The sequence below is a fragment of the Bactrocera latifrons genome, unplaced genomic scaffold, assembly GCF_001853355.1.
Source record: "Bactrocera latifrons isolate USDA-ARS-PBARC rearing strain unplaced genomic scaffold, ASM185335v1 scaffold_60, whole genome shotgun sequence".
Taxonomy (NCBI): Eukaryota; Metazoa; Arthropoda; class Insecta; order Diptera; family Tephritidae; genus Bactrocera; species Bactrocera latifrons.
This window is the reverse complement of record NW_017537268.1, coordinates 1,239,741-1,259,980: the sequence shown is the minus strand read 5'-3', so window position 1 is coordinate 1,259,980 and position 20,240 is coordinate 1,239,741. Positions and strand designations below refer to the sequence as shown.

The 20,240-nt window shown below is 38.2% G+C and overlaps 3 protein-coding genes across 9 annotated transcripts in view; 2 read left to right on the top strand and 1 right to left on the bottom strand.

Moving 5' to 3' along the window:
* Positions 1-5,139: 5,139 nt before the first annotated feature.
* On the bottom strand, positions 5,140-9,725 carry LOC108975053 (alpha-mannosidase 2). 2 transcript variants are annotated; one of them, XM_018943308.1, is made up of 11 exons: positions 9,447-9,725; positions 9,148-9,390; positions 8,937-9,084; positions 8,692-8,863; positions 8,332-8,633; positions 8,082-8,268; positions 7,413-8,010; positions 6,975-7,351; positions 6,416-6,917; positions 5,769-6,356; positions 5,140-5,706 (listed from the first exon to the last, which is right to left on the bottom strand). In XM_018943308.1, exons 1-11 carry the CDS (start codon positions 9,555-9,557, stop codon positions 5,551-5,553), a joined length of 3,384 nt encoding a protein of 1,127 aa, XP_018798853.1. In that variant the 5' UTR covers positions 9,558-9,725; the 3' UTR covers positions 5,140-5,550. The 2 variants fall into 2 exon arrangements, with proteins under 2 accessions (XP_018798853.1, XP_018798854.1); XM_018943309.1 differs by having other exon boundaries at positions 9,450-9,557.
* A 627-nt stretch (positions 9,726-10,352) lies between these two features.
* LOC108975054 (transcription factor Sp4) lies at positions 10,353-14,273 on the top strand. The gene is made up of 2 exons (XM_018943311.1): positions 10,353-12,091; positions 12,150-14,273. The coding sequence occupies exons 1-2, from the start codon at positions 10,643-10,645 to the stop codon at positions 14,043-14,045; spliced, it is 3,345 nt and encodes a 1,114-aa protein (XP_018798856.1). The 5' UTR covers positions 10,353-10,642; the 3' UTR covers positions 14,046-14,273.
* A 1,785-nt stretch (positions 14,274-16,058) lies between these two features.
* The window catches only part of LOC108975026 (CCR4-NOT transcription complex subunit 6-like), a 41,157-nt gene continuing 36,975 nt past the window's right edge, over positions 16,059-20,240 (top strand). The window contains exons 1-6 of one of the 6 annotated variants that reach the window (XM_018943238.1): positions 16,059-16,568; positions 17,782-17,813; positions 18,175-18,303; positions 18,506-18,511; positions 18,600-18,786; positions 18,959-19,134. In XM_018943238.1, the coding sequence (XP_018798783.1) occupies positions 17,807-17,813; positions 18,175-18,303; positions 18,506-18,511; positions 18,600-18,786; positions 18,959-19,134 (505 nt within the window). In that variant the 5' untranslated portion in view covers positions 16,059-16,568; positions 17,782-17,806. Of the gene's footprint in view, positions 16,591-17,781; positions 17,814-18,174; positions 18,304-18,505; positions 18,512-18,599; positions 18,787-18,958; positions 19,135-20,240 lie in introns of all 6 variants that reach the window. The other 5 variants (XM_018943239.1, XM_018943240.1, XM_018943242.1 and 2 more) reach the window with 5 other exon arrangements.

The window sequence follows — 20,240 nt, the reverse complement described above, 5'->3', positions numbered from 1 at the left end:
AGAAGTTCTAAACATTCTTATCTGCCAACGATGATGAAAAGCTGTGCGAAAGCTTGCACTTGAAAATTTATTTTAATAAAGATATGTAACATACATATGTATTTGCTAACATTACATGTATACATATGCATATATTTTCAGCGCTTCGCGTGACATTTGACCATTGGAATTTGATTATTTACAAAGCGGTAACGCGCACGCGCCATACCAAAAGAGCGCCTATTGTCAAGCCGATTTCCATTGACCCAACTAGAAGGACCATCCTAGCCAAGCCACATGCTGCGTAGACATGTGCATACAAGTGTATGTATTTATGTATATAAGAATGTATGTTTACATCACATTTGTAATTTTTGCTTTAGTTTTGGCGTAGCGGCATTTAGGAAGCGCTAGGTATGTGTACTTGCAAGTGCCCTCGTATCTGTGGGAAGCCAAAGAAGCAAACTGTGCCATCATTGAATTTTTCTGCTCGCTTTAATGATGGAAATTCATTTCATGCTGCAGCTTTAAATCAATTAACGGTAATTTTCAATTTTTTGCCTCTAACATTTTTGTTTTTGCTCCACTTCTATTTACTGCTTGCCACTTCTATTTTATCAGCGATAGGCATGAAATTAGGCACTTTATGAGCTTATTGAACATTGTCGCCGTTATTTTGCTGCTTCTGTGTAAATAAAGCCTAGTTTTTTCATTTAATAATCATTGTTATCAAATTTTTTTCAATGATTTATAGAGTGAAAATGGTATGCCATGAAACGTTTAACACCCAGAGGCAAACGTCGGACACTCAATAAAATAATATCTTCTTCTTCTTCTTCTTCTTCTTTACTAACGTAGACACGCTTACGCGGTTATAGAAGAGTTAAAAGTATATTCATGTAAGTACATACATATGTATATATACGTAAATGATCAGCTTGATCATGTTTTAATCATGTCCACATTCACTGTGTATGTATATCTTCCAGTTTTTGAGATATCAATCTTAAATTTTGCAAACGTTTTCCAATAAGTTTCCCATTTGTCGAATCGCCGATATCGCTTCATTATAGCATATAGCGGTCTTACAATCTAATCGATCAAAATCAAGTTCATGCATGGAAAACTTTTTTTTGGCAGGTTTTTTTTTTCTTATTTTTCATAACTTTATTTTCTGAGTCTTCGGACTACAGGCTGATCCACTGAGCACCTTAACTATTGCATCAGCACACGCGTCTCTTAGCAGGCGTTTGCATTCCTTTTGTTTTGTTGCTTTTCTTGTCTTTGCTAATAAAGTATTGCGCCAAATTTTTGGGTCGCGACGTATTCGATTTTTCAAATACCCATCGATATGCAAATGTGTAAACGCGCTTTGTCATAGATAAATATTTGTCAAAGCGTGTAGATTTATGCATAAATGTAAGTATGTACGTACATGTACATACATATATGTCCTTATGTAACCAAGTCTTCGCTGCGCAAGTGATTTGCTCAACTGCAACAAACATGGCAATATTGATAACGCAACAACAATTATCAAGCCACACACATACGCTTACATTATATGGCTACTGATGCGTTTGCCTGTGTGTGCGTATCTATGACTTGACGGACAACAATCTTAAAGAGCAAAACGACAATAACAACAACAACGCATTGCATGTATGCCTTGGCCAACACTTGAACACACAAACAAACACATATGTAAATATATTTGCATATGTATGTGTGTGTGTCTATATTTTTATATACACGCTTAATTATAAAATGTGCTTTCGTGGGCATATTTAAGCGATTGGCATTGAAACGAAAGTTTGTGCTGCCATTCGTACCTGCAGAGCTACTTATGTATTAGTGTATTTGTGTGTTTATGTATGTATGTGTGAGGAAGTGTATTTGTATATGTAGCACAGCGTATTGGCGCTCTCTCGCTCGCGCCGTCCAACAAACGCAACCCACTCCCCACCACCCTGTAGGGGCAGCGTGGGTCCTACAGTGCCCAAGCAACCGGCTAGCGCTTCACTGCCCATCCAACAACAACACTGTGTCGTCAATCGGGTCTGAATACTTTTTCTTGAGTTTATAAATTCGAAGGCATACATATGCATATGAGCGAACATTGTCTTGCGAATGGACCAACTGACTAACTGACTGGTCAAACGCTTGACATGGCGCCCCTGTCCTCACCTCTGCGCACCTATAAACCGCGCGACCTACAAGCAATCAACTGTTGTGCACCTAATTTAGCCCAAGCTATTGGCTTCGTCAGTCGAAGACACGCGTAAATCCCAACTAACCCGACTGAGGGGCTAAACTGCTCTCGCACACACATGCATATGTATATGTATATATATTGATGTAGCACAATTGAAGGCGTGCATGCGTGCCTCATAGATACATACGTATGTAGTTATGTACATATGGGTGAATACAAGAAATCATTCATTGATCGCTCAATCGACCAGCCAGCCCACTGTATGTCTTGCTTCTTAGCAAACAGTAAATAAATTGCCCCAACAGCGCTCGCTGGCATACCAATTTTAAATTGAGCGCATTTTCGTAATAGAAAAATAAACAAAAAGAATTTTTATATTGAGCTTGTAAAGTTTTCGGTAATATTCTTGATTACTACTTTCGCTGTTATTTTTTTTTTTTTTTTTATTGTTATATGTATGCATGCATATAGTAATGTAAATATTTATTCTTAAATTTTATATATGCTCCAATATTCCACAATTATTTGCAACGCAGCAGCTGTTTATCTTAAATTTTCCAAATCAAAGTTTCATTTTGCAGCGGAAAAAGTACATAATCCGTTATCATTGCACTATTTATCACACATTTCTTCAAAAATATTCTTATTCTCATTCTTATTTATAATTTTTAAATTTTTTTCTTAATTTTCTAACGATTTTTGTGTTATAATTCTCGACAGCACTTCACTTTGTTTCTATTTTTTCCAATTTTATTTTATTTTTTAACATTTTATTTAGTTACTTTTATTTATAGTTAACCGTTAACTTCAACGCAAGTCGCATACTCGGTACCAATACGAATTATCGCCACGCAGTTTTTGTTTTCGAAACAAAAATATGTTTTGTAAATATTTTCCTACACACTGTATGTAAACTAGCTGTACGCATATGTATGTGTATGTGTGTACACTCATACATATGCACGTTATAAGAAAATTGTGTATTCTAGTAATAATAAGAACAATAATACGATTTAAATAATATATACTAGCAACCAGACAAAAACGTACGCTTACGAATGCGATTAAATCGAAAGTGATGGCGAGTCAGCTACGGAACGCCAAGCAGCCGCTTGCGAGTGTACTTCCACAAACTCAAAGCTTCCGGCGCTCTCGCTCTTTAAACGCATGCAATCTCACGCTGTGTTGCTCTTCCAAAGCTCAAGCAGCGCGGTAGCTAACAAATAAATTTGGTGCCAAGTTTTCTCCGACCTCTTACTACACACAAATGCTCCCGTACCCCCAGGAATATTCGTAATAAAGAAACTTTGCCCATACACTCCGATTGCACATGAGTAGGTTTCAATCTAAGAGTGCTGGCGCTCAGCAGCCTCCATGTACACTCATAGTTCGTACGCTCAGCGATCTGTTTTGCCAAGAAGCGCATGTGTGTGTATATGTGTGTAAACTTTAAAAGTTTTCATAACCGGTCGTTGTAGAATATCTTGAAGAGCGGGGCAACCACTTTGCAACCTAAAATACATGTGTGTCGACGCCACATGCGAGACTCCAACTGTAGCCGTCAACCCGACATCAATTTCTTTGCGCCACGTCGTGTGTATGAATGAATCACTTTCCGTTACACCAATTCTTCACTAGTAATAGACGGAACAAAACTAATGAAGATTATTATGTCAAAATTTTTCTTTTCCACGACAATCGGATCTAAGTAACCGAAAATTATCCGATTTTTTACCCGGCTAATTATTACCAACTCGGTACCATGCTTCGAAATTACTTCAGAAATGTTTCTGCCGCTACAACAACCACTAGATCCAAACTTTCTTATAGTACTTTTAGTTTAAAAGTTCGAAACAATATTTAATATTGCAGTCAATGGCGTCAAGATTCCGACTGTCAATAATCCTAAAATTTTAGGTTTGACTTTTGATAGTCTGTACTCCTTCACTCCTCATACGATAATAATCGCGGCCAAAATACAGAGCCGCAACAAAATCCTCAAGTTGCTAGCTAGCAGCACATGTGGAAAGAACAAAGAAACGTTGTTGGCAACTTACAAGGCAATCGGTCGGCCGGTCCGCAATATGATCGCCTGGATGTAGTTAAACGCAGAGTAGAAAGCTCTAGACCTTTCAGAATACTGCACTCCGAACTACGACAAGATGCCTCTTCATGTCTCCTATCAAACACCTGCATAGTGAGGCCGGTATGCTGCCAGTTAAGGGGCATAATAAGCACCTATCCAGGTAGTTTCCTACGGGGTGCTTTCGCAGAAATCATGCTTGCATAGCCACCTCTTTGCATGCTCCACCAACCCCACTCATCTGACACTCCTCACCCTTTGGTCCGACCTGGAGGTAAACTGCACGTTTCTTGGGCCCTCCCTTGGATGACATCGGCGACAACCTGAATAACCCTTACCATCCTAACGGAGACTGATAACCGTTAAAATAACAACAACACCAACACCAACCTTTCCTCTTAGTTCAATGCAGTATATGTCCCTATCGGGCTTGTATGACAGACAAAAAATTGTATTTCAAAATTTACTGGCTTAATTTTTTTTATTGATATAATATTTACTCGATTTACGGGTCCCCAGGGTTTATATCATCGAAATAAAAGTACTTGCCGCTTGTTGTTGTTATTGCAGTGACAGGTCCAGGTCCTTGGCCAAATAAAAAATCCGCGTCCGTTCAAGTTGCGTAGACTCAACCGTCGTGGAATCGGAGTACTTGCCGGTAAATTGCGGTAACGAAGTAGCAGCTATTGTGGGAATTAAAGGAGAGGCAAAACTTCATATTCGGCCATCACCTGTCCCCCCATAAACTTACCCTTAAAGTATTTGTAAAATATTTCAGAACCGATTTTATAAGGTACCTTTAACTTTCCTCAAAGTTACTTTAAGCACACTTGTCCAGAGACATCCAATCAATACGCATAAATTGTTGTAGATTTAGTCATTCGTCATTTATTCAAAATTCGTTATTACATTTTTAGATTTGTAAGAACTCGTCAAAGTTAATCACAATGAGACGGTGTAATAACATGCTTCGATTTTATTGTGAACGCCATAAATTGTTAGGGGAACTAAATGTTACCGTTATCACAAATAAACACAAAAACGTGAATAAATTAAAAATTAAAGCGCTATCATAATATGATAAAAGAAAATGTAACCTAGATCAAAACAAAACAATAAACTAGCGTTTGTAGTCAATAAACGGTCACAAACAATACATTCCGACGGGCAACTGTTGCTTTGATTCGAGATTCAATGTTTCATCACACAACTAGAACTAAAACTAAACAATATTAAGGTGGTGCCATGGATTTTTCCCATAAATTAAAATAAATTAAGCGCGATGTTGCAAAATGTAGGCCTGTGTATCCAACGGACAGAGATTGATTGACTCGACGCTATCTAACCTTTGCGACGTATGTAGGAATGTGAGACTTGTATTGTAGACACCGATGATGGTGTCAAGCATTAGGAGTTTGCTCAAGTTAACCTGCAATTTGTATAAGCGCCGTGATAAGAATCGAAAAGTAATTACAGTAATTTTGCACTTACAATGCCTGTCTGCTGGTCGGCGGCATGACACTGCAGAAGTAAAGTGCGATGCACCACGATGCCTGTGTTCATCAATGGCTCCTTGGTTGTGCGATCACGTGCTACGGGTATTTTGGTTATAGTTGGTGGCAGGTTCCTCATAACCGCAAGGCTAGTGTCTTCGCTGACACCACTGCGCTGATTTCCAAAGGCCGGCAGCACGCCCAACCAATTATTTTCTATAAAAATAAACTTATCCAACGGATGCAACAGTGCTTGCGAAGCCAAGTATGCGTTTGGTGTAAGGGCGCCGGACGGATGGGTTTCCGAGAGCTTTAAACAGGTGTCTATGCGTTCCAATACAACGCGGAATATATGCAGCACAGGCTGATTGTCCAGCACGCCTTGTCCAAGACCACGTTCGTCGTCGCGCGTCAAACGACGATCTTGCATTATTTCCAATTCGCCAGAGCTCAAGGATGAACCGCCCAAAGGCTGACCGGTGAGCAAGGTCAAGCGCTGTGTGCTGTCCTCAATGTACGCAGTTGAGGGTATGGGGTAATAATTTGCTTGTAGCGGCAATTTCGACAATCGTCTACGCTTAATCAGCTGTAATCCAGAAACAAAACGGTGAAAATTTAGCAAGTAGGTGTCACAAATTAGAATACCTGTAGTCCATTGAGATCTGTGTAGAATATATCGCCATTCTCGATGCGTGTCGAAAGACGCATGGCGATCTCGGTATTGTCCATGTGTCCGATATCCACGAGGTTTTGTATTTCCGGCGCACCGCCACGCAGCACGGTCTGATGTACCACGAACGGCAAACCGACGGTCACACTAGCTTCTAATGGGCCTTCACTTACCAGCACGGTGGGCGGTCCCATGTCGACCAACGGCGTAGCCGGTCCATATGGCATGAATAAATAGGCACCGGACCGGTCACCGCTATATTTGTAGAACTTCAGCTTTATGGGTGTATGTGGTGCATGGGAATCAATTTGTATGGATTTCAGCAGGCCGTCACCGCTAAAAGCTACAGTTGGTCCGCCAGCCACGTGCAGCGAAATCGGTCGATGCTCACCGAACTTCACCTCGTGCGGATAATTTCCTATACTTATCGAGGTTGGATTTGTAGTTAGGATAAGATTCGTCGCATATGAGGTATGTCTGAAAATAGATATATTTAATGTGAAGAATATTTATTTGTGAGTAGCGTGTGCGTACTTCTGTGCGCTCGTTTGTGCTTGTATTATATAAGTGGCCAGGCCTAAGGGCGGCACCTTCGCTTTGAAGATCAAACGATACTTCGTGGTGGACGCTTGCGGTGTGATGCTATTGGAGGGTGTGTGCCGATGCCATGTCCACACAGGCGTTATTTGTGCCTCCACTGGATTATCGCCCGAATCTTTCACACCCATGTATGGACTTGAAACGTAAAAATCGACGAGTTCTTCGCGCCAGCGCGCCAATGAATTGTGTAAGACAATGTGTTTAATCGGCAACTCATCACCCAGAATAATGGTACTGCGACTGTCACTAGGGCCGGGCCAACGGGAATCGTCCAAATAGAAATAATGAAATTTGTAGTCTGGTATGTAAATCTAGAAATGTAAAAATGATTTATTATATTTAAAAATATAAAAGCAAATGTTAATTACATACCGACGGCTTGGTAAGCAGTCTATATACCGATTGCTGCATCACGAATTGGCATGTCGTTACAGCGCTTAGCATGCGACGAGCATAGTCGTTCACCACATGTGTCTTGGCTGTGCCGGTTATACCGTCGTGGTGTTGAAATAGTGAAAGTTCCCGACGTGCATTCTGGAGCATTTCATCGAACTTCGCAGCAGGGTCCCACGTGTGCCAAGCGTGCAACATTTCCGCAGCGCGCACATAGTGCAAGAGTACACGGTCCAAACGCTTGTAGTACGGACGTGAAGTGTAATAACCCGACCAGTAGTTATCGGAACGATCTGCGTATGTGAAAAAGTCTCCACTTAATGTGGGAATTTCACGGTTGAGCTCCCGCTGTTCTTGGTGGACTGCATCGAAGTATTGTTGTAATGTGCCAAACTTGGCCTCCACGAAATGTCGATGCTCCGAGTTGATGTGGTCGAATAACGCTTCGTAGTTGACACGCTGCACATCCCATTCGGTACTTTGGCTAAAACGGAAATCATCACCTAAAGGTATCAGAAGCGCATTCGTGCGATACAATTCGGCTTTCTTTTTCCATTGGTCGACAATCATCTCCGCGCTAAGAATGTTTTAGAGAAAAAATTTATAAATATGTATTTTTATGCAAAACTAATCATAATCTTAATTCACCGTTGCGCAACATTTTGTTCCGTGATAGATTGTGGTGGTACATGCCAAGGGCAGGAGAGTCCAAATTCATGCATTCGCTTGAAATCAAATTGACAACAAATCTTTGGATCCGGACCACAAGTATGGGGAATATCATAGGAATAAAACGGCATCATGTGTGTAAAGAGACTGGTGCTGCCAGTGGTATCTGAAATATTTTGAAAAAAAACGAGATAGTAAAATTTAAATTAATAAATAATGGAGAAATTACCCCAAATTTGTCGCCAATGAAATTCCAGCTGTTTTTTGAGAGCCAATTCTTTTTTAACCGAGTAATGCGTGCGCTGAATAAGATGGTTCTGAAAACCTGACTTCTTTAATATATAAGGTAGAGTAGGGCTGTGACCGAACGGATCTATCGACCATGAAGATGTCGGTGTAACATTCAAATATTGCTTCAACCATGTTTGCCCCTCGGTGAGTTGCAATAAAATGCTTAACCAATGAGAATTCGCTTCATCTGGCATCACCCAACCGCCCGAAACAAATTCCAGTTGCCGGTTTTGCACAAGTCTATAAGAAGGAAACAAGACGATAAATTCTTGATACACTAGTAAAAAATTACACTCACTTTTTCATTTCAAGTTTGTTGTGCTGACCAAGATCTTCATAGAAACGCGAAAAATATGATATCTCCGCCCAGATAAATGTCATATCAGGGTTTTCTCGTAAGTGCCGCAAAGCATTCGACAAAATATGTTTGGTGTCATGTTCATAGTAGTCCTCAAAGGTTTTAACCCAGCCTTAAAATATATTCAAACAAATATGCAGGGAAATTAAGTTGTACAATGCATTATTTTTTTAGTAATTATTTACCAGGATCATTGTGAGAGTGGGGCACAACAAATACTTTCAATTTGTTGTGCTGATTAAAGCGTTTTGGATCATACTTGATGTTCCAACCTTGTTTCCAAACTCCACCATCTACGTCCGCAAATGACCACTCATTGTACATATCCAGCATCTAGAAAATTTATTCAAACTAATTAAGAAATTCACTTTTGATTATTTTTGTTTTATTTCTTACCTGTATATCAGGTTGGGGAACCTGCTGGAAGTCAAAATTGCATTGCTCAAATTCTGCCAACGCAGGCTTTTCCAAAAAGTCACGCTCCTGTTGCCGTTGCTGTTGTACTTGTTCTCGCCGTACTTCCACTTTTTGCTGCCACTGGTGATCTAATCGATTTTTCAGATGTTTCATTTCCTGACCATGGCGATGGAGCCCATCCTCTAAGGATTGTAGTTTAGACACTATGGCCCCAAAATCAGCCTAGTACAAACAATTATTTATAATATTTTTACTCGTTTATTATATTAAAATAATACCACATTATCTTCTGAAAATGCCACGAAATTTAATAATATATAAACCACTATCAATAGGCCTAAACAAACGCCGCATAAAATCAATGTGATCCGGCGTCGTGAGCGCAACATCGTGCTTCAACTTAAATCAATTCGTTTATGGGCTATCTTTAAAACGATCCGAGATTACGATTAATCATTAGATAATAACTTATAAAGCTAAGCCACAATCGCAAACACATTCTAAGCACATTCTCGACAAATAAAATTAAAATATGTTTGCACTCGACGTCAGCAACACGGTACTTTTTTATTTATATTAAATATTGACATTGTCATATATTTGACGTTCTCTGCTAAGCACAGGGCGTTTAGAATTTCTAGGTTACTAAAATATATTAATCAAATCACTATTCTTGTCCCAAAGACCAAATACAGTGAATCAGTGTAAAGGTTAAATTAATTGTGCCAACTTTACCGGCGCCACTGTCACACTGTTTCCAATTATTGGAACTCTACTGTAAAGCCATGTCCGAAATCATAAATCCACCTATCAATATTTCAAAATGGTTGTARGTATGGGTTTATGTAATGGCATATCTAATTGAACGTTAAATGTTAATCTTCAAAATATATTTAGATATTTATGAAAATCGATTCCGCACTCAACACTCAGAGTCTTAAAATGAATTTTCATTTCATAGTGCACAAGACAATATATTTTTATCTGGAATTTGCGCGCCTTAATTTATATGTTAAAAGTCATTTGAAAACTTCCCAAAGCTCTTATTTTATCTGTCCAAACCTTTAAATAGAGAATAAATTTCATTAAACGAACATGCTTAATACTTGAATGGTTGCACTTATCAAATGACAGTTTACTAATATGGAAGCACTGAAAAAATGATTTTTCCATAATGGCCGCCTGAAGACGTTTAGTAAAATAAACAAATTGGTTGAAAATTTTCATTTTTCATGAAATATTATTAAAAGTTCTTAAGAATGTGTTGAATTTTGGTTGTTATAAAGATGTGAATAATTAATTATAAGCAACATTTCTCTTACTAAGGCATGTAATGAAGTGAAAAGACTATAGTGTAACTTGAAAAAGTGGTCAAGCAAGAAGTTGGGTGGTACGAAAAGGCAATGCACTTTCGAAACTCTTAGTGACTACACAAGAAAGTTTAATTTTCATAAATTTAGGGTCAATTCTCCAAATGATTCAATATAAAAATAGTGCTCTAGGTGGTACCACCGTAAATACGAGTGCAAACAACACTGCAGGCCAGACCTCAACTCCCACCCCCACACAAAGTCTACAACAGCAAACGTCGGCGGCACCCAATGCCCAAGTAAAAGCAACATTTGTAAATGCTACACCTGCAGCTCAAGGAATAACTGCAAATGGGAATAACAATGTGCCCTTACAGCAAATCATTAACTTGCAACAACTGCCTCAACAGTTTGTACAGACTTCTGGCTCGGCACAACAGCAGGCTCACGCTATTCCGGGCCAAAACATGTTTCAAATTGTGCAGCCCATGCAAACGGTGACCATTGATGGACAAGAAGCTATATTTATCCCAAATTTAAATGCTGCGCAGTTGGCAACAGCTGCCCAACCTATAAATTTTAATGGACAGCAAGCATTTATAACACCTAATGGACAAATAGTTCGAGCACCGACTACTGGTCCTCCGCCAACTGCAATGCAGTTACAGCCTGGACCACAATTTATACATGGTTTAGGACAAGCTATGCAACTGCCACCGGGTGTGGGATCGGGGGAGCAAACATTGTTTACTATTCCTGGCACTAATATACAAGTACCTGTTGTAAATGCTGCTGTACAGCAACAACACATATTACAACAACAACAGCAACAGCAAAACCAAACGCCGTCGGCAACTAATGCCAGTAATACAAACGCTTCGAACAGCGGCAACACATGTTCCACTCAGCCACCCACAAGTAGTACGCATGTTCCGACAAGTTCTACTCAAACTACAACATTGCCCAGTACCATTACGATACCTGGTACCAACATACAGATTCCAACTTCTGTAGCAGCTTCAAATGGTTTATTGGGAAACTTAAGTAACTTGCTGGGTAACAACACAATCAAGTTGGAAAATGGACAGACTTTACAAAATGTGCAAATAAGACCTGCAGGAGCAACGGCCAATTCTAATCAAGCGGGTATACCACAATTCATACAATTTCCGCATGCGCTGCAACAACCGGCAGCACCAACTCTACAGCAAACAGTAGCCGTACAAGTTCCAATTCAAACTGGTGGAGGCCAAACAATATACCAGACAGTACATGTGCCCTTACATCAGTTAAATGCAGCAGGACTGCCAAATATGATGCCCGCACAAGCTCTGCCAATGTCTGCTGCGTTACCTCCTACCCAAATGCAAATAATACCACAATTCGCGCAAATCGCTCAAATAGTGACGCCAAATGGACAAATACAGCAAGTGCAATTGGCGCCTTTGAATGCAATGTCATATTCTCAACTGCCACCAAATGCTAATATTATACACATTCAACAACCCCAAACACAAACCGCTACAACTAATCAGCAACAACAAGCTGCCGCTGCCGCAGCTGCTGCTCAGGCTGCTGCCAGTGCTCAACATCAACAACAACATCAACAGCAGGTATGTCAATACTAATTTATAAAAGCCAAAACATATTGTATTAACTTTTTGATTCTAGGTTGCTCAGCAACAGCAGCAGCAACAGCAACAACAGCAGCAGCTCTTAAATGCATTAAATGCAGCATCGGAATCTGGTATACAATTACCAACAAATCAGTCAATTACAATTACTAATGCCCAAGGACAGCAGGTAACAGTGATACCCGCCCAGCAACTACAACAACTTCGTACTGCCCCAGCGCCAACTGCTCCCGGCACAACCCCAAATCTTATACAGCTGCAGCAGTTGCCAGGAATACAAGCGCTACCCATTCAAAATATTCCTGGTATAGGGCAAGTTCAAATAATTCAGGCGAATCACCTGCCACCCCAATTACAAGGGAGTTTTCAACACGTTATTCTGCCACAACAACTGCAGCAACAGCAGCAGATACAATTACAACCTAATGCAGGCACTGTGCCTAATGCAACGCAATCATCTCTTCCACAGACAGGCACAACATCGACTACGGCAAGCACAAACTTGGTGCAACCAAAAACAGAACCGCAAAGTCCCTCCCAGGTGCAACACACGCTTATTACAAACATAAAGCAAGAACCACCCGATCCGAGTCAAACTCCTCAACAAATAAAATGGGTTGTGCCACATAACATGACTGTAAATATGCAACCACTGCAATCCCAACAACAGCAAACTGATCAGTCTCAACAACATTCATCTAATGAGAGCGCAACAACTACATCATCACTGCCCGCATCCATACAAATCACAAACGTCCCTCAAACGCAAAGCTTCACTATCACACCTACCAATCAAACACGTACCACCCTGTTGAAGACACTTCCCACGACCATGACAGCAGTAAGTGGCATGGCATCACAAAACAATACAATAATGACGCCCAACACAACGGTAACATCTAGTGGTGGCAGCACCCAAATCACAATAGCGACTGCTCCAGCTGCATTAGCTCATCAATTACAACAGCAGCAGCAGCAACAGTCACAATTGCAAGCTCTCCAAACGCAATTAAATGCGGCAAACGCAGCAACAGCGACAACAGTGCCTGCATCAGCAACAACGTCTGTCAATGTTAACATAAATGTTAACGATGTCAGTGCGGGCAATACTACCAGCACCACCAATAGTGGCATAAGTACGATAAGTGGTATTAATTCTAGTGTAGGTGTAAACATGGTCGGAGGGCTGGAAATAAAGCCTCGGCTGAAACGTGTCGCTTGCACTTGTCCCAATTGCACCGAGGGAGAAAAGCACGCCGATCGAAAACGCCAACACATATGCCATATACCAGGTTGCAGTAAGGTATACGGAAAGACGTCACATTTGCGTGCGCATTTGCGTTGGCACACGGGTGAGCGACCTTTTGTCTGTTCATGGCTATTCTGTGGCAAACGTTTTACACGCTCCGATGAATTGCAGCGCCATAGACGTACCCATACCGGAGAAAAGCGGTTTCAATGTCGTGAATGCAATAAGAAATTTATGCGAAGTGATCATCTTTCTAAGCATATAAAAACACACTTTAAGGTGCGATCGCCGCTTGATCTTATGGAACTCAATATGAAGCAAGAAGATAAATCGCATTCGCAACGAATGTCGGAAAATGGGAATGACATTCAAAATAGCGGCGCAACTTCAAATGCACCAAAAAGTATTACAACGGCTAATGGAATGTTGACAATTGAATTGTCAAATTCTGCAGTCTCCAATGTGACGAGCACTATTAGTGGTAATGCTGGAGTGAATGGATCAGGCGTTGCCATGCAAATTACCCAATCGGCAGAAGATGACGATGAAGACGGCACTAGCGGAAGCTATGTTGATGATGATATCGATGATGATGATGATGAGCTTGACGATGATATTGATAGTACGGGTGACGAGGAGAAGATGACAATTACCGTTAGTGAAATTGGTGATAATTCAAACTAACATACGGAGGCACTGTTCATGGAACAGTTCGAATTTAATCAATTCTAATTACGGTTTCGACTTGAATGTAAATAAGTTAAACTTGCACCGAAAAGCGTAGCGATATTTTTTATTTGTGGGTGTAGTATTGTTTTTAAATATGATATTAATCGTAAGAATATATTTAAGCTTCTATTTGCAGCGTAGGTGTAAATATTGACTTAACATATAGCTGAAATTTCAAGTTTAATATATCTGATATATATTTTTTTTACTTGTCTTTAATTTTTATTCAGTTTATTCTTTTTTATTTTTATAATCTATGTAAATTTAGAAATAACATTTTGTATAAAATATTAAAAAAGTTTAGAATTTTAAATTCAAAATATCGAGATATTGTAATGTAATATAAGCCAAGCAAAATTTAGAAAAAAATAAATTTAAATACTAACGAGGAAAGTGTAATCCCATTCTTAATTTTATTTATTTTTGTGTTATTCAAGACCTCTTTCTTAAAATTACCGCCAAAGATAAAATACCGGGTGATTTTTTAAGAGCTTGATAACTTTTTTAAAAAAAAAAACGCATAAAATTTGCAAAATCTCATCGGTTCTTTATTTGAAACGTTAGATTGGTTCATGACATTTACTTTTTGAAGATAATTTCATTTAAATGTTGACCGCGGCTGCGTCTTAGGTGGTCCATTCGGAAAGTCCAATTTTGGGCAACTTTTTCGAGCATTTCGGCCGGAATAGCCCGAATTTCTTCGGAAATGTTGTCTTCCAAAGCTGGAATAGTTGCTGGCTTATTTCTGTAGACTTTAGACTTGACGTAGCCCCACAAAAAATAGTCTAAAGGCGTTAAATCGCATGATCTTGGTGGCCAACTTACGGGTCCATTTCTTGAGATGAATTGTTCTCCGAAGTTTTCCCTCAAAATGGCCATAGAATCGCGAGCTGTGTGGCATGTAGCGCCATCTTGTTGAAACCACATGTCAACCAAGTTCAGTTCTTCCATTTTTGGCAACAAAAAGTTTGTTAGCATCGAACGATAGCGATCGCCATTCACCGTAACGTTGCGTCCAACGGCATCTTTGAAAAAATACGGTCCAATGATTCCACCAGCGTATAAACCACACCAAACAGTGCATTTTTCGGGATGCATGGGCAGTTCTTGAACGGCTTCTGGTTGCTCTTCACCCCAAATGCGGCAATTTTGCTTATTTACGTAGCCATTCAACCAGAAATGAGCCTCATCGCTGAACAAAATTTGTCGATAAAAAAGCGGATTTTCTGCCAACTTTTCTAGGGCCCATTCACTGAAAATTCGACGTTGTGGCAGATCGTTCGGCTTCAGTTCTTGCACGAGCTGTATTTTATACGCAATATTCTCTTCTGTACGCACTGTACGCATTCGTGTGGTTGGTTTAATGTCCAATAAAGTAAACTGAGTGCGAAACTTGGTCACAATCGCATTAATTGTTTGCTCACTTGGTCGATTATGTAGACCATAAATCGGACGTAAAGCGCGAAACACATTTCGAACCGAACACTGATTTTGGTAATAAAATTCAATGATTTGCAAGCGTTGCTCGTTAGTAAGTCTATTCATGATGAAATGTCAAAGCATACTGAGCATCTTTCTCTTTGACACCATGTCTGATATCCCACGTGATCTGTCAAATACTAATGCATGAAAATCCTAACCTCAAAAAAATCACCCATTATTATCAACATAACTAACGTGGCTTAAAGAAAATTATTCATAATTTTTCCGATTAAAACCAACCATAATAATGCGTAAGCATTGTAAATTGACTACAATCATTAAACAATTTTTCTCGATTTTTATAAAAACAATATTTTCTCTGGAGAAAGAATTTCACTTTTCAAGTGTGTGATTGAAATTATTAACCAATTTAACCATTCGAGATGGCAGCACTGTTATCAGTTTTCATCGACGGTTTTCACCAATGTATACAAAACAATTTTCTCAACAACACAACAACGAATGTTAATGGAATGTAGAAACGCCGTGAACGAAAGTTGATGAACGAAGAGTAGAAGTAAGGAAGAAGTGTGGTTATTTAGTTAAACGCAAATATTTTCGCTTAAACAAAAAAAATTACACCATATTTTAAGTTCGCGCCCTGCAAGGAATGTAAGATAATATTCAAAGAAAATACAACCAATAAAGAGAGTATACAAAAAACGGTAAAATAAAGGAGGACAGAAACAGTTCAACGCAACAAAAAGGGCGCCCCAATTTCACCGACTTCAGGCTGAGTTATTGGCTTCTTTAACGTCTAGACTCTAGAGTCTTCAGCGGGATTTCAATTGCAACAACATTGGGGAAAAGTAGTTAGCGAGAAAGCGGAAGTATTACTGCTATACAAAATTAGTTGTATCGGTTACCTGACATTACCAGCAGTGGATACGGAAAGATTTTGCAGCAGCAACATCGTCAATAGTGGCAACAACAGCAGTGATTGCAATCAGGTCTTGATAGGACGCGGTGGCTAGCGCGGAAGTACTGAAACATTGGGTAAAAGTAAATGCAGGCAGGTGTATGTGATATTTTGTTTCCCTTCCCTATTAATTTGGATTGAGAGTTTTGTCTGCGTTGTCATATTGGGATGTTTTCCTTTTTGCTGCCTTATTACGACGTCATTTTTTTTGCACTTCAACGGGCAAGATACCATTCCCACTTCAAAAATATAAAAATTAAATAGCAGATAATATACATACATATCGTTAAAGAGTTCCATTTTTCTGAAAACCAGGTTCCTGATAGTTAAAACTCTATTATGGTACTAAAGCGCCAATTAGGTTAAAATATTTCATTGCCTAACCTTTGGAGGGAATCCGCTACAATGTTCTAAAAATTATATACACATTATTTGGCAGATATCATATTACCTACTAAATATGTAAATTGAGTGAATATATTTTTTGAATTTTTTTTTTTATTGAAGTGCATATGAGTATTTGCTAAAAGTTCTGAGAAGTATAGTCCTTTCCGTTATGAATTATAGGCTGCACTGCTGTCTGTACATCCATATTATAATAGAGCATATCAATATCGCCAGCAGGATCCTGGAATTGAGTGCATGCACATATGCTCGTTAGTGTATGATAGAGGGCAATGCAAAGCCGCAATTTATTTCCATCTATTCATATAGACACATTCTCGATTAAACAATATAAAGTATTTCTAATCCTATCAGGCGCAGTTGCTTTCTTCTTATAAACATTCAGTTAAGGTTAATAAAATTCGTCAAAATATGTACAGTGACGAACTAAAGTATTGGCACAGCAAGATACCTTGACTTTAGCATTGTTTTTTACCACTTATAAAATATGTTTTGATTCCAAAAAAAAGTCCTTAGATAGGACGAGTAATTATCAATTATATTTGTCTTAATTCATTTAATTATAATATAGCGTAATATTATAATAGCGAAACAAAAGTATTGGCACACCCTATAAAATCAGGCAACTTTTTTATTTACATATTAAAAGTATGAGCCAAATTCAGGCTGCACTAAACTAAAATAAAAAAAAAAAATTAAATATAGGGTCATTTTGCAGGTTGCGCATGCTCTTGTGATAAGTTCAAATCCCTAATTCCTTCCCTGACATTTGTTGTATTGTTTGTTTTTAATTTGCATTTAATGCTTGTTTATTTGCTAACAACTATCACATATCAAACATAACAATGAAATAATATTAATCAAAACTTTATTAATATTTTGCAGAGACGCTTATCATCAGGCGGTTATTATGAAAGGTTATCATTTTCTTCAACATTTACAAATTTAAAAAATTTAATTTTTATCATTAAATTTATTTTTATTCAACAAATAACTTGTAAATTTCAAATCGATTTCAATCGTTATAAATACAGTTATTTGCCAACTTATCGTTTATCTTACTAATTATCTACGGACATATGTATTAAATTATGTTGTTATCCATTTAACTAAAGAAATTAATTGTGTTAATACAACAAACTTAACTTCGCGAGCCTAATTGATTTGTTTTTTTCGTAATTCAATTTAGTTTAATTTTACTTTTAATTTCACTATATGCTCAACATTTCATAGAAGGTAACAAAATAAATTTTTTTTCTGTGGTTCTGTTTGGTATAGGAAACTTGTACAAAATGTCTCGTAATAAGGAGAAATACGAGACTACAAACAGACGACAACAGATTTTTATGTCAGCAGAAGATGTGGCTGCTGGTAAAAAATCCTCATGGACTGGCATTGAGATAACAGGTATGCAACATTTTATTGTGACTGTTTGTCTTTGTTTTTGTATATATGTGTGTACCTTAAAAATAATTTTGTTCTTAGTTAAATGTTTAAAATTTCATAGAGAACGGAGTGCCCTGTATTAGACAAAGTGTTTACTTAGAGAAACTGTGATTAAAAATGATTTCGATTAATTAACCATATATTTCGATATTTTTTCTTTCAGCAAAATGTGTGCATAACTACGATTACGTACATACATACATATTATGTACGTATATATATAATTTCACTTAATTTATCTTTTATCATCTTTACAGGCTGTGTACGCAATATTAGTCCCTCATTGTGGGAATTTGAACATTTAACAGCATTGTATCTCAATGACAACCAGCTGTTACGTTTGCCCGGCGACATTGGTTTGCTAAGCAATTTGCGCACATTGGATCTATCAAGTAATAAGTTGCGCAGTTTACCTGCAGAGTTGGGCGAGTTAATACAGTTGAGGTAAACTTACATTAACCGACAAAAAAAATACAAAAAGTCATTGGCTTATAAAATTACAGAAACATTTTTAACTTTGATGCGAAATTTCAAGACATCATTTTGCTAAAATTATTTATCCAATATCACTTTTCATTTTAAAAATATTACGGCTTAAAATACTATAACTTTGCAGAGAACTTCTGTTGAACAACAATTACTTGCGAGTTCTGCCCTATGAAATTGGAAAACTCTTTCATTTGCACGTCCTAGGATTAATGGGAAATCCATTACAAAAAGAGTTTCTATCCATTTATAACGAACCAAATGGCACTCAAAAACTGCTAACATTTATGTTGGACAATTTATCAGGTGAGTACTGCATTCATTAATTATAAGATATATAGTATTACGAAATGCTACACGATTTCCGCCACAGTCGGTTCTATGTTACCGAAACGTATTCGAATTGTTTCCGGTCAAGAAGTATATTCTCTTTAATATTCAATAGTCATTATACTAAGAACTTAACTGACAAATGGCTGCTACCCAGATTATAATTACATATTGAACTAGAACTAGTAATTGTATTGGGAACCTAATTCGTTTCAGAATTATAACGATTGCCAAGAATTGATCTATATTTGAAAAAGAAAAATATATAAATAATGTCAAATTGTTGAAACTAATATTTTTTTGTTTAAAGATGTACTGTGCATCCTTAATATTGCCAAAATGAATGAAAACGAAATCGCTTATCGGTGCTCTTCATAACTCCTTTCTGTCCACCATATACTCGCTTTTACTGTTATCGCCGCTTTGTGTGTACGCTATAACAAACTGGCTGCAAATTGCAACATTATTTCATGATCACTTTTCTTTAATAAGTATCAACAACAAAAACGATCGTATAGTGCAATTACTGTCAACATTCACTATGGTTGTTGTAGTCATAAACGCCTTTTCGAGTCATGAGCATAGAAAGGTGCCACTAGTTGCACCCGGTTGGAAAATCTTCAACGAAACAACCACACGCACAAACAAGCTGTGACGCACTTGTTGACGGTTCGGCTGGTCAGTACCCGTTGCCTTGCTGTGATACCAGTTTGTTGTTGTCTTGCGCTTTTTTCCTCTTATTTTGCAGTCAGTTGATTTTTCCATTAGCCTTACTGGCTGCTGCGTAGGAACAGTGAAAAGAGAAAGTTTCCTGGCAAAACATTTCAATCACAGTTCATGTACCGCCAGCAGCTGTAACTTGAGACAAATTTGCCTATATTAGCACACGCACACACACACAGGTGAACAATGCGTTAGTTGTAATGTGCATATTCAAGGTATCAAGAAACTTTTGATGAAAAGGTATAAGTTAACACAACATTTTATGAACTTCTACATAAATTCCATTCCCACATTATATGCTAGAAACATACAAACCGTTTGCATACTTTGGAGTCCTATTACAACCAAAAGTGCAACTG